An 11,959-nucleotide genomic window follows, 5' to 3' on the forward strand; every position below is an offset into this window, starting at 1 on the left:
CTGGGTATATATCCAAAAGAATTGAAAACAGGATCTCTTAGAGGTATGTATGTGTACACTGAGAGTCATAGCATCACTGTTCATAGCAGCTAAAACCTGGAAGCAACCCATGTTTATTGGTGAATGAATGGATAAATAAAATGTGGTGATATGTGAGTGGAGTATTATTCAGCCTTAAAAAGAAATTCTGATACATGCTGTGGCATGAGACATGCTTAGTGAAGTAAGCCAGTCCAAAAAAGACAAATACAGATTCTTAAGTGGTGTTGCCACCAGCAAGTTGCCCTTGCTCAAGTAACCTCACACCTATACTCATGTAAGCAACTCTAATTAAATGCAGTGAGGCATGTGCACACTCCTGCCCATGCAAAGGACGGGAGTAGGAGGGAGACTTGGCAAGAAGGGTTTCAGTGGGAGGGGGAGACGGATAAGAGGCTAATGGGGGCTATGACACATGATCAAAGTACATTATGAGTTTGTGAAAGAATAAATTAAGAAAAAAAGAGGTAAATACTGAGGACCCCAATTGCAAGGCACCCAGAATAGTCAAAGTCATGGAGACAGCAGAGTGGGCCAGGGAGAGGACTGAGGAGTTTGGGCTTTCTAGGTGTTCAGTTCTATAAGATGGAGAGAGTTCTGGAGATGGGTAGTGGATGGTTGTCAAGATATTGAGTTATCACCAAACTGCACTTTCCACGGTTAAGGTGGTAAGTTCAATGCTATTTGTATTTTACCACAATTAAAAAATTTTCAAGCAAAGAAGGAAGCTCGTGAAAAGACTGGAAAGGGCAACTTCAAGCAAGGGGAGGGGGCTACCCGCTGTGCACCGAGGTAAATGCTTCAGAGCCGTGCAGATGAAGTGCTGCTGTGCCCAGCCACAAGAAGACTTGGCAGAGCACATGGCGTGTGCTGTGCTGGTGACAAGGAGCCACAGAGGACTGAGGAAAGAGGGGAGGGGAAGATGGGAGGCTGGTGTCAGATGTCTCAGGTCCAGGGCAGCTAGTGATCCTGCCCTGGAGCTGTCTCTGGCATGGGTGGAGGGAAGGGATGGGGAGGGTTGGGGGTCCTCAAGGAAGGGCCTAGGTATTCTCTGTCTGCACCCCAACTTATTCAGGTTGGGTCCATGCTTCCATCCATTCTCCAGGACAGACAACCTGAAGTCATTCCTGATTCCTGGACTTTCCCTCCCAGCACCCACCACCACTGGTCTCTAGACCCGCTCAGGCCAAAACCCCCTCTCAGCCTCCTTGGGCCTCTGCTACTACCCCCACAAATCTCAACATAAGAACAGAGCCTAGGGCTGGAGAGATGGCTCAGCAGTTAAAGACGCTGACTGTTCTTGCAGAAGACCTGGGTTCAAATCCCAGTACCCACATGGCAGCTAACAACTGTAACTCCAGTTCCAGGGGACCCGACAGCCTCTTCTGCCCTCTGTGGGCATTGCACAACATGGGTGCACTTACCTACACGCAGGCAATACATGCATACACATAAAATAAAAATATATAAAAAAGGAACAGAGCCTAGACCAGGTCATGTAAGCCATTTATTGATTCATTTGAAAAATAATGTATTTTATTTATACACGAAGTTTGGTGAGAAGTGCTAATTTTTTTCAGACAACACCTGACATGTACGCACATCTTTCCTTCCTTGTTTCTATTTTCTTCTTCCCTCCTGTCCATCACTGTGCAGTTCTAGAAAAAGGAGCCATGCTGAGCCAAGGAGTCGGGGCTAGCTTGCTCCTGTCCTCAGCCATTCCGTCTGCAGCCAGCCCCGGCCACCTGTCTCAAGGCTCCGGGGCTGTCCACACACTCCAAACCACAGTCTCCTTCCGGCCAGCTGGGATAGCAGCCCAGCCAGCCCCAGGGCACATTCCTACCTTGTGCAGCTGGTGGTGAGTGCCAGGGCGGGACACACACCTCTCCAAGCCTTGAGAGCAAAGCACAGATCTACAAAAATAAGATTTCCACTTGGAGAAGTGTCACTGGGACAGTTAAAACCAAGCCCCCCAATGGGAAATTGGAGACGTGTCCAGGGATGGGTGGGATGGGGGCTGGTTGCCACCAAGGGAACTGAGGTGACAAGAAGAAACATAATACTTTACTCGCCGACAGTGCCCCCCTTCAGCACTGCCACGAGCGTCGTGAACGTCCAGCCCTCTGAAAGCCGGCGAGGTAGGTTAGGAGCAGCCAGCCTGCGGTGGGCAGGCGAGACTGAGGTGGCCTGTGAGGTGGGTGCCCCCTGGCTGAGGGTGGCTCTGCTGGAGAGCTAGAATTGGGCAGCCGAGTTGAGTCCCTGCCTGCTCAGACTCCACCAGCTAATCCTGTCACCTCAGGGGTGACAGTTCTCTACATTAAAAGAATTGCATATGCTAAATAGGATTGTCAGCAGCTGAAGAGGTCAGTGGGGAGCATTGGACTAGTAAAAGTATTTTTTCCCTGAAAAAGCCTTCTCAGAAGACTCCTGGGATGGCCAGGTCCCTGCCCTCAGGAGTCCTACATGTGGGCATCCCTAGGCTCTGGGCTGAGCCCCAATGCCTCATTACCTCCTTTCACAATGGGATGCATGGTTCCCTCCAGGGTGTAGAATCAGACCTGACCATCCAGGGCCTTTCTTAGCCAGGACCATGCTGCCCTCCCACTTCTACACACTGTGTCTGTAGAGCTGGATCCCCTATGGGGATCCCATCCCCATGTGGTCAGAGGGAGAGAGATCCAGGGCAGCTTTGGAAATGGAGACCACTTCTTTTGGCCAGCTGGGCTGTGTGGCCACCATGGCTGGGCGCAGTTCAACAGCCCACATGGAGCAGCCTTCTCATCCATTGGCCTGTGGAGAGGGACTGCCAGGTTCCAGGTGTGCCTGGTTGTTAGCGGGGCTGGCTCCTTTGGGCTCCAATATTAATACTCTTAGGAGAGAAGAAAGGGCAGTTTCAGTCTCTGTGACCTGGGCTGCTCTTCTGGAAGTTTTTTATTTTTGTAGCACTGACCTTGGCGCAGCCTGAATAAAAAGAGGAAAATGGAACCCTGGGGACAACAGGAGCCTAGAATGAACCCATTGGAAGAACCCCAAGCACGTGGGCTGGGAGGAAAGGCCTGTCTCCTTTCCAAACACTTGCCTGAGGGGAGCCTGGGCTCCTGTGGCCTTCGTCTGGTCTCTGTGTATGAGGAGTGTGTGCACACATGTGTGAGCGAGGACCTTCAGCCTTCCTGGCACCTCAGCCCTAGTGGTGGAAGCCTTGTTCCTCTCTGGTCACGAACGCCTGGGGAAGCCACACAGGATCCCACTTTGGCTTTGAGGGCAGAGTTCAGCAGCTCCACAGATATGCTTGTTCAGGGTTAAGAGGGGGCAGTGTGAACTGCTGCGGATGTTCATGGAAAAAAATGTTCTTTGCTCAGGTAAAAAAATATCAAATATAATAAATTTATGAATGCCCCAGTCACGACATGTATGGGCTCAGGTTTGTATTTTGCTTCAGTGGCTGGGATGGAGTTGCTGTTCAGAGCTGCAGGGTGCTTGCTGCCTGAGCAGACCAGGCTACTAGGATGTGTCTGAGCTTCAGGGACAGGCTTCCACAGACAGGGGTTCCTTTAGCTGCTTCTGGCTTCAATGCCATGCCACAGAACTCTGCCGTGTAGATCCTCAGGACTGAGGCTCTTCTGTTACCTCCAAAGCCCACAGCCAGGTAGGCCCCAGCTGGCGCTGGTTTTGACTACATTCAGGTTTGTCAGGATGCAACAGGGTGTGTCCTGGCCAGCTGAAGCCAGTCTCATACTATAGACTCACGGTCCCTGTCTGGGGATGGAGGGAAGTCGGCGAGATCTTCACTGCGGCTGTAGTCAGATGCACGCACAGGGAGGTTATCGCTGGTGGCCCTCGTGATGCTGTCGTAGGAGGGGGGGAAGGATGTGGAGGAGATGGAGGAGCTGGAGGGTGGGCCACTGTGCCGGGAGAAGTTTTCATTCATCATGTAGGCAATGAGGCCTTCCCGCTCTGGGGCGTCCTCATCTGACAGGCCGCTGCTGCCTGCTTGCTGGCGGTAGAGGAAGGAAGCATGTTTCACTGAGCGCTGCAGCAGGTGCCTCCGGAAGGCCCGTTGGATGACGGTAGCAGATACCTCCTCATGCTTGCGCCGGAGGGTGGTAGTGATGGGCTCGTAGGAGATCTTGGATGGGTTGGCTGCCATAAACTTCTCCTCCATTTGGATCTTTAGGGCATCCATCTCCCCAGATTCCCCCAGCACCCTCTTAGTGAAGGCAAACAGGATGTCCATACAGTGGATACGGTCCCCACTTACCATGGGCAGGTCCATGTTGATGAGGCTTATCTGGTTGGGCTTGGCTATACGGAGAGGCTCAGACAGGGCATCAGCAAAGTCAGACAGGGCCAAATACTCAATGAACTGAGTGGCCTCTGGATCGAACTTCTCCCAGATCTCATAGAACATGTCAAAGTCATCCTCGCTTAGGGGCTCAGTGCTCTCCTCTGTGGCCACGCTGAAGTTCTCTAGGATGATGGCAATGTACATATTGACCACGATGAGGAAGGAGATGATTATGTAGGTGGTGAAGAAGAGGATGCCCACTGCTGGGCTCCCACAGTTTCCCCGGGAGTCATTGCTGTTGGGCACATTGGGGTCACAGTAAGGGGGTCCTGTGTTGAGGATGGGACTGAGGAGGCCATCCCAGCCAGCTGATGTGGTGATCTGGAAGAGGCACAGCATGCTGTTGCCAAAGGTCTGGAAGTTGAACATGTCATCGATGCCTGCTTCCCACTTGACGTAAGCAAAATTGGCCATGCCGAAGATAGAGTAGATGAACATGACGAGAAACAGCAGGAGCCCGATGTTGAAGAGGGCGGGCAGGGACATCATGAGGGCAAAGAGCAATGTGCGGATCCCCTTGGCCCCACGGATAAGCCTGAGGATGCGGCCGATTCGGGCCAGGCGGATGACTCGGAAGAGGGTCGGGGAGAAGAAATACTTCTGGATGATGTCAGAGAGGACAGTGCCTGTGGGAGACAACTGAGACTGTGGCCACCCATGGCACCCCTGCCCTCCTTTCTGACCAGCTTCATTGGGGTTGTTGTCTCTGTATAGAAGACTGTTGCACAAGACCAGGTGAATAGTACATGCCAGGATGTAGCCTCCTCTCCCTATGACCCAGAAGATGAAGACCCACATCCTTTGCAAAGTGCCTTCTTAGCCTCATTATTCTAATTCTCAGGACATACCAGCACAATGTAAGTGTACCAGGCCATCTTCTATACTTGGTTCTAAGACCAGAGGGGACTCAGCACTTTAGCAACCCAGCAAGGACCAGTGCGCAGGTCTTTGGGTACTTTACGGCTTATAGAGTGGTCTAAGGACCAGCAGCTTTTGGATCTCCTAGAGGCTTATTGGAAATGCAAAACTCTCAGCTCCACCCAAGCCCATTTCCTCTTAACAAACTCAGGTGTTATAGGTACACACCAAAGGCCAAGAAACAATGGTACAGGTTTGGTGCTGTCCACACCAGGCCAAGGCTCAGGGTCTTGTCTTGGCCTCTCTGTGATGGTTCCTATTACTCTTCAACTCTGTTTCCTTCTAGGGCTTTTCCACCTTGGGATCTCTAGTGACCACCTGGGTTTGGAACTTTAAGGAACACAGATATAAACTACAGGAGAAAGAGTGAAATAAACTTGCCTCCAATGGGTTCAAAGGACCTTTCCTAACTCCTCATATCATAATGATGGTGCTGGCTGACATGTGTCAAGAGGGCGCAGGACAGAGCACTTTGTAGCCATTATTTCCTTTAGACTTACCATTACCCTGGGAAAGTGAGCTGAGAGCATCATCTTCCCTTTCCAGAAGAGGAAACTGAGAGGTGAGGTAACTTACTCAGATTGCCACCTAAGTGAGAAGCTGGGATGAGACCTAGACACTCTGGCTCCAAGGTGGGTGACCTCTTAGCCACACTCTGGGACAGCCCAGCACTGGGCTCAGCAGGTGATCCTGCAGTACATGATGTACCTCCCGAAGCCTTTGAGACTTTTCCTCAGTGGTCCACTCTGGCTGTTCACATTCAGTATCCCCTAACACTCCTCTCTAGCCCCATGGGACAGACTGTCACCCTCACCTCCACTAGGGGCCTCAGGGCATTCCTGACCTTACCCCATCCTTCTAACCACCTGCCCATCACTGCAGCGATAGCAGTTCCTGCCTTAGCGTCTTTCTGGTTCACCAGAGGCCAAAGATGTCTATGGCAGAAAGACAAAAGTCAGGTGACTCCAGAGGCAGAATTACTCATGGGGATGGGGGAGGGGGGGCAAGTATTTTGGCTCTGGCCATAGCAGCAGAGAAAAAGATCTAGGTCAAAATTAGCCTTCATCAAAATTAAAAACGTTTTTTTTTTTTTTTTTTTTTTTTAAACACTTGGGTTTTAACAGGCTCTACCAAGAGATAAAAGCAGCATGGAGGGGGAGGAACTACTCTCAAGTCACATATCTGATAAGGGATTAGTATCCTAAAATAGATGGACTCTTGCAGATTGCCAATAAAAAGATAAATACCCCAACTTTAAAACCGAGCAAAGGATTTGAATAGTGATTTCTTTAGGGGAAATCAACAAATGATCAATAAGCACACAAAAAGTTATTTGGCACCGTGAGCCACCAGAGAGTTAGAAACCCAAACCTGAATGAGATGGCACCTCATACCCACCAGGAAGGGTAGACTCATTATAGAAAACAGGTCACAGGCGTTGGTGAGCAGGTGGACTAATGGTAACTCTCATCACCGATGGTGAGTGTACAAAATGGTGCAGTCATTTTGGAAAAATGGTTTGGCCATTCTTGAAAGTTTCAGATGAATGGTTGTCAGGTACTGAGGGAGAGTAGACATGGAGAGGGACTATCAAGTGAGCAGAGTTTCTCTTGGGGGTGAGGAAGAAAGAATTCTAACATTAGATAGTGGCGATGGGTGCCCAGCTGTGATAATCCAGCCATGTAGCACATAATGACCTTCAAGGCAATGATCATATAACATGACAATGGTTCTACAGGATTATATTGCCCAATGACCCTGTAGCTGTCTTAGTTTGTGTTAGGTAAATTCTGTGATGCTCACAAAATGATGAAATTGCCTAATGACACATTTTTCAGAACACATCCCAGGTGTTAAGTGACGCATGATACTATTGAAACCCACAGGTTTTACACTATCAAGTGAATTTTAAGTTAACTTTCTCTGAATTTTATGGTACATGAATCACATCTAAGAATGTGGGATCTGGGGCTAGACAAACATGGGGAGGATCCTGTCTGTGCTGTCCCTCCTCAGTGCTCACTTTACAAGGTGAATTCTGCAAGAGGCCAACACACATTTTGGTAGCTAGATTTTAGAATTTTCTATGTCCAAGAGATGATGGCCATCTTCAACATTATCAGGCTATTTACCCCTCATTCTTGGGGACTCAACTTACCTCCTATTCCTTCAACCTAGTGTGCAAGCTTTCCTTTGTAGGGCAGGCACCTCCACAGTGCCCATTTATTTTTCTGGCCTCATCCTTTAAGCTCTCTGAGAAGCAACAGAGCTGTGTCCCAGGGTTCTCTGGAGGGTAGGGTCAGGATGGGATGCTGGGTTCTCTGCCAGATGGGCCCCTTTGACCTGAGTGGGCTTTCCTAATACAAGCTGTCTTTGGAGGGATGTATAGGTATGTGCTCATGAGTATGCATGTGTTGGAGAGGAAAAGAGAGGTAAGGAATATGGGGGAAAAGTGGGGGGAGCCTAGGTTTACACTTGGCATTGAGTAGAGAATGGAGGGCTGCAGCAGGGCCCTGGTGTGGGGAGAGCTTCTGTGTTCAGCTGACTTGTATACCCACCCACGATGGAGAGGATGACAACCACGAAGTCAAAGATGTTCCAGCTGTTGGTGAAGTAATAGTGGCGCAGGGCAGCCATCTTGACAATGCATTCGCCTGTGAAGATGGCCACGAAGAGCAGGTTGATCTTGGCCAAGATGTTGACCTTCTCAGGGCTCTGGTCATCTGTCTCTACCATCATGGTCACCATATTCAAACAGATAAGGAACATGATGGTGACGTCGAAGGCCTGCTTGGTCACAATGTCGAATATGAAGCCCTGGTATTTATTCTGAAAGGAAGGGCACATGGGCTCACTCATTACAGCAGGGACCTCAGAAGAGCCAGCAAGCCCCCTTTGCTGCTTCTCAGCCTAGACCACATGTCTCCTTCTCACCCTTTTGGAGGCTTTAGCACCCACAACTGAAGGGCACATGCAGAGGAGGAAGCCAGCTGCCTCTCCTACCTGCATATCCCAAGGGGTTGAGGCCCAGCCCTAAGGCTCCCTCTTCCACCAGGCTATCCTGATGGGCCTTCAGGTAGAGACGTCTCTTTTCCTGGGTCTCCTTAGCACACTTGCTGCTGTCTGCTCTTTGGTTTCATAGTCTAAAGGCTCAAGGTCAAATTTAAACTTTAATCCCAGCAATTGTATCAGCCTTCAAATTAATATATTTTCTCTATTAATGCTTTCTGTGGAATTAATGTGATTTAATCTACCACATAAAATTATTTTATGTGTATGCATGTAATACCTGCACATATGTAAGTGCACCTGTGTCATGCAATGCCCGCAGAGGTCAGAAGAGGATGTCGGATACCTTAGAATCACAGTTATGGACGGTTGTTAGTCATCATGTGGGTGCTGGGAACCAAACCCAGGTTCTCTGCAAGAGCAGTCAGTGCTCTTAACTGCTGAGCCATCTCTCCAGCCCCATAAAATTATTTTATATCTAAGTGTATTTTATTTTTTATTTACTTATTATTTTTATGTGTATGAATGTAGGTAAGTGCACCATGGGTGTGCAATGCCTGTAGAGGCCAGAAGAGGGTGTTGGAGCCCCGGAACTGGAGTTATGGACAGTCGTTAGCTGCCATGTGGGTGCTGGGAATTGAACCCTGGTCTCTGGAAGAACAGCAAGTGTTCTTAACCACTGAGCCAGATGGCTCGCCAGCCTCAATTCTTTTATTTTTAATAATTTGTTTATGTGTGTGTCTGTGTGTTGGTACATGCACCTGCAGAGTCCAGAAGAGGGCGTCAGTTCCCCTGGAGCTGGAGTTATAGGCAGTTGTGAGTCACTTGATGTGGGTGCTGGCAACTGAATTTCTGTCCTTTGCAAGAACAGCAAGTGCTCTTAACCACTGAGCCATCTCTCCATCCCCCTATGTGTCTTTAACTGTAAAGGAGTTGAGATTATTTGGAGAAGAGACAGACTTACAAATAAGTGTGCATGCACACACACCCCTAATCTAACCTAGGAGAGAACAGGATGAATAGGGAAGAATCAAATGAAAGGGTTGGAAAAACTGGGCCTGCCACTAATTAGCTAGTGGTTTAGGTTATCTTAGTTACTTACTTTGAATATTCCCTCATCCCACTTTTTGTTTGTTTTTAAGATAGGGTCTCTCTATATAGCTCTGGCTGTCCTGAAACTCACTCTGAAGTCTAGGCTGGCCTTCAACTTAGAGTGATTCTCCTGCCTCTGCTCCTGAGTACTGAAATTACAGGCACACTCAGCTCCCCATTCCACTTTTAGAAGACTGCCTTGCTGAGGTTAAGGAAGCCAGGCTGGTTGAGAGCCTAGCACCCATTCTGGCTCTGCTCATGAAGGGATCCTTCTGACCCCCAGTGTTCTCAGGATGAGACTATGAGTGGGAATGGGGCTATGCAAGCTGCCTACTCTCCCTGGAAAGAACCTGCACCCTTGAAAGGATGGAGGGCTCACTGGAAGCAGAAGAGTTCCTATGAGAATACACAGTTTCTGCTAGATGCTACAGCCTCTGGTGCCTTCCCCATTAGCTGTGCGAGCCTGAGACCTCTGTATGGGTGAGTCATCTGAGAGAGCACCTCTCAGCTGGACAGAAAACTGTGAAGAGCTCCTGATGGATGGCTGTGAGGCAGGATCCCATGACCCCTGAGAAGATCCTCCCCACTCTGCCAGAGAGCCTAGCTCACCAGGGGCCGAGGGATGGGTTTCTGGGGCTTCTTGGAGCCCAGCTTCTTCATGGCATTGTAGTATTTCTTCTGTTCCTCTGTCATGAAGATGTCCTGACCCCCTAAGTATAGAGAGATAGCACCAGGATCATTTTGGGGTTCTTGGAATCCCAACATGGAAGACATAGGGATTTTTGCCTCCTGAACGAGGGCAACAGGCTCAACTACTTTGTTACTACCTGTCCCAAAGCTGGATTTGGAGATTCTTCCCCAAATCTGCCTTTTCAGGGTCCATGCCCTAATACCTGGTAAGTCCCTTTGGTTTGTAGTCTGAAGATCCAGTGTCCACCTGATCCTCTCCCTGGTCCAGCTCAGCCAGGCCTGGGCATCTCTACCTATCTGGTTTGGCTGCAGCCTAATCTTGTATTCTCTGGTTGAGATCCAGGGTGACCTTGGGCCTCTACACAGCTCCACCCCATGAACCCTGATCTTAGACCAGGTGAATCGTCCCAACTTTCACCTAGACATCTCAGGAGTCTCATGTCTCAGCTAAATGAAGGCAGGCACAGGGCCCCCCCGACAAAGTCCTTCCTTCCATTCTTCATGGCCATGGACACACCCCTCCCCACCTGATTCTATCAGGAGAAATAGGAGGACCATTCCCAAGAGAGTAGGTGAGATGGGGCCCCTGGTACCCTGTCCTCCTCTGCCCTCCCTAGCCCAGGGGGAACCAGGGCTCTACGTATCTTTTTCTTCTGTTGGTTGAAGTTATCGATGATGACACCAATGAACAGGTTCAGCGTGAAGAAGGAGCCAAAGATGATGAAAACAACAAAGTAGATGTACATGTAGAGGTTGTACTCCCACTGCGGTTGCTCCTCATACTGCAGGGGAGAAATCGGACAGGGAGGGTCAGATAGGTAGGGATGTGGCGGTGGCAGGGGCCGTTCCACAGGGGAGAGGGTGTATCTGAAAGGTCACCAGCCCAGGTGTGTGTGGCTGTGATCACAGAGTTGGGGCGGATAGATGTGAGGGGAGAGGATGTTGGGAGGCAAGAACAGCTGGCATGCTAGGCTCAGCGCTGATCCCATGTCAGTGTGCTGCAGCTGCTGGGCCAATGGAAGGTTGGGTTATACTGGGTGACACTGGGGCCTCTTCCCAGTCTTCACTGAATTATCAGTGTGACTAGGTGGGGAACAAGGATCAAAAACTTGATCTGTATTACCGATGCTTCCTTCTGGTTCTCCTGGTAAGAGTGGGGTAATTGCAATGAGTTTCATTTGGAACACATTTAAGAATGTGGGGGCTCCATGAGCGATCAGACAGCTTTGTTCGAGCCAGGCCTGGACATTCCAAGAGGCTGAACCCCAAGTTGATCCAAGAGAATCTTGCCCTTGAAGGCTGGGCTTTTAAGCCAAGAAGCCAGGAGGTCTGGTGACTGTTTTGTTGGGAGAAGCTGATGGTAACTTACCCCTCTGGAGTCCACAGCTGCATACATAATGTCCATCCAGCCTTTAAATGTTGCCTGGGGGGAAGAGAGCATGAAGAAAGTCATCCAACCTGACCCACTCTGCCTCCACTACAATGGGCTCCTTGTCTCGATGAGGCCAGCAAAGAGCCTCTTACAAGAAGGAAGCAGGCCCCAGCCTAGCTGTTTGGTAGTGTCCAAATGTCTGGGCAGTCCACAGAAAGGCCTTGTTTAGGGCTGGGGTGGAGGAGAAGCAGCTGAGCAGACCCCTCAAGGAGGAGACATTAGGCTTTTCAATGGAGGTCTTGAGTCTCTTGAGGCCTGGGGGAAGTCCATTTCAGATTCTAACACAGCACAGGATGCCAGAGGTCAAAATCAGGTGTCTTCTCCAACTGCTTCTTCACCTTACTTTTTATTACATGTGTGTGTGTCTGTGTGTGTGTGTGTGTGTGTGAGAGAGAGAGAGAGAGAGAGAGAGAGAGAGAGAAAGAGAGAGAGAA

General features: G+C 49.7%; 1 protein-coding gene across 1 annotated transcript in view; it reads right to left on the bottom strand.

The window, feature by feature from the left end:
* Positions 1-1,531: 1,531 nt before the first annotated feature.
* Scn5a (sodium voltage-gated channel alpha subunit 5) overlaps positions 1,532-11,959 on the bottom strand; it is a 107,505-nt gene continuing 97,077 nt past the window's right edge. Inside the window, exons 24-28 of the mRNA XM_029565006.1 lie at positions 11,463-11,516; positions 10,738-10,875; positions 10,013-10,117; positions 7,861-8,131; positions 1,532-5,010 (exon numbers count right to left, since the gene is read on the bottom strand). Coding sequence (XP_029420866.1) covers positions 3,770-5,010; positions 7,861-8,131; positions 10,013-10,117; positions 10,738-10,875; positions 11,463-11,516 — 1,809 coding nt within the window. The 3' untranslated portion in view covers positions 1,532-3,769. The remainder of the gene's footprint in view (positions 5,011-7,860; positions 8,132-10,012; positions 10,118-10,737; positions 10,876-11,462; positions 11,517-11,959) is intronic.

This window comes from Nannospalax galili, unplaced genomic scaffold (genome assembly GCF_000622305.1).
Source record: "Nannospalax galili isolate Female #2095 unplaced genomic scaffold, S.galili_v1.0 scaffold951, whole genome shotgun sequence".
NCBI lineage: Eukaryota > Metazoa > Chordata > Mammalia > Rodentia > Spalacidae > Nannospalax > Nannospalax galili.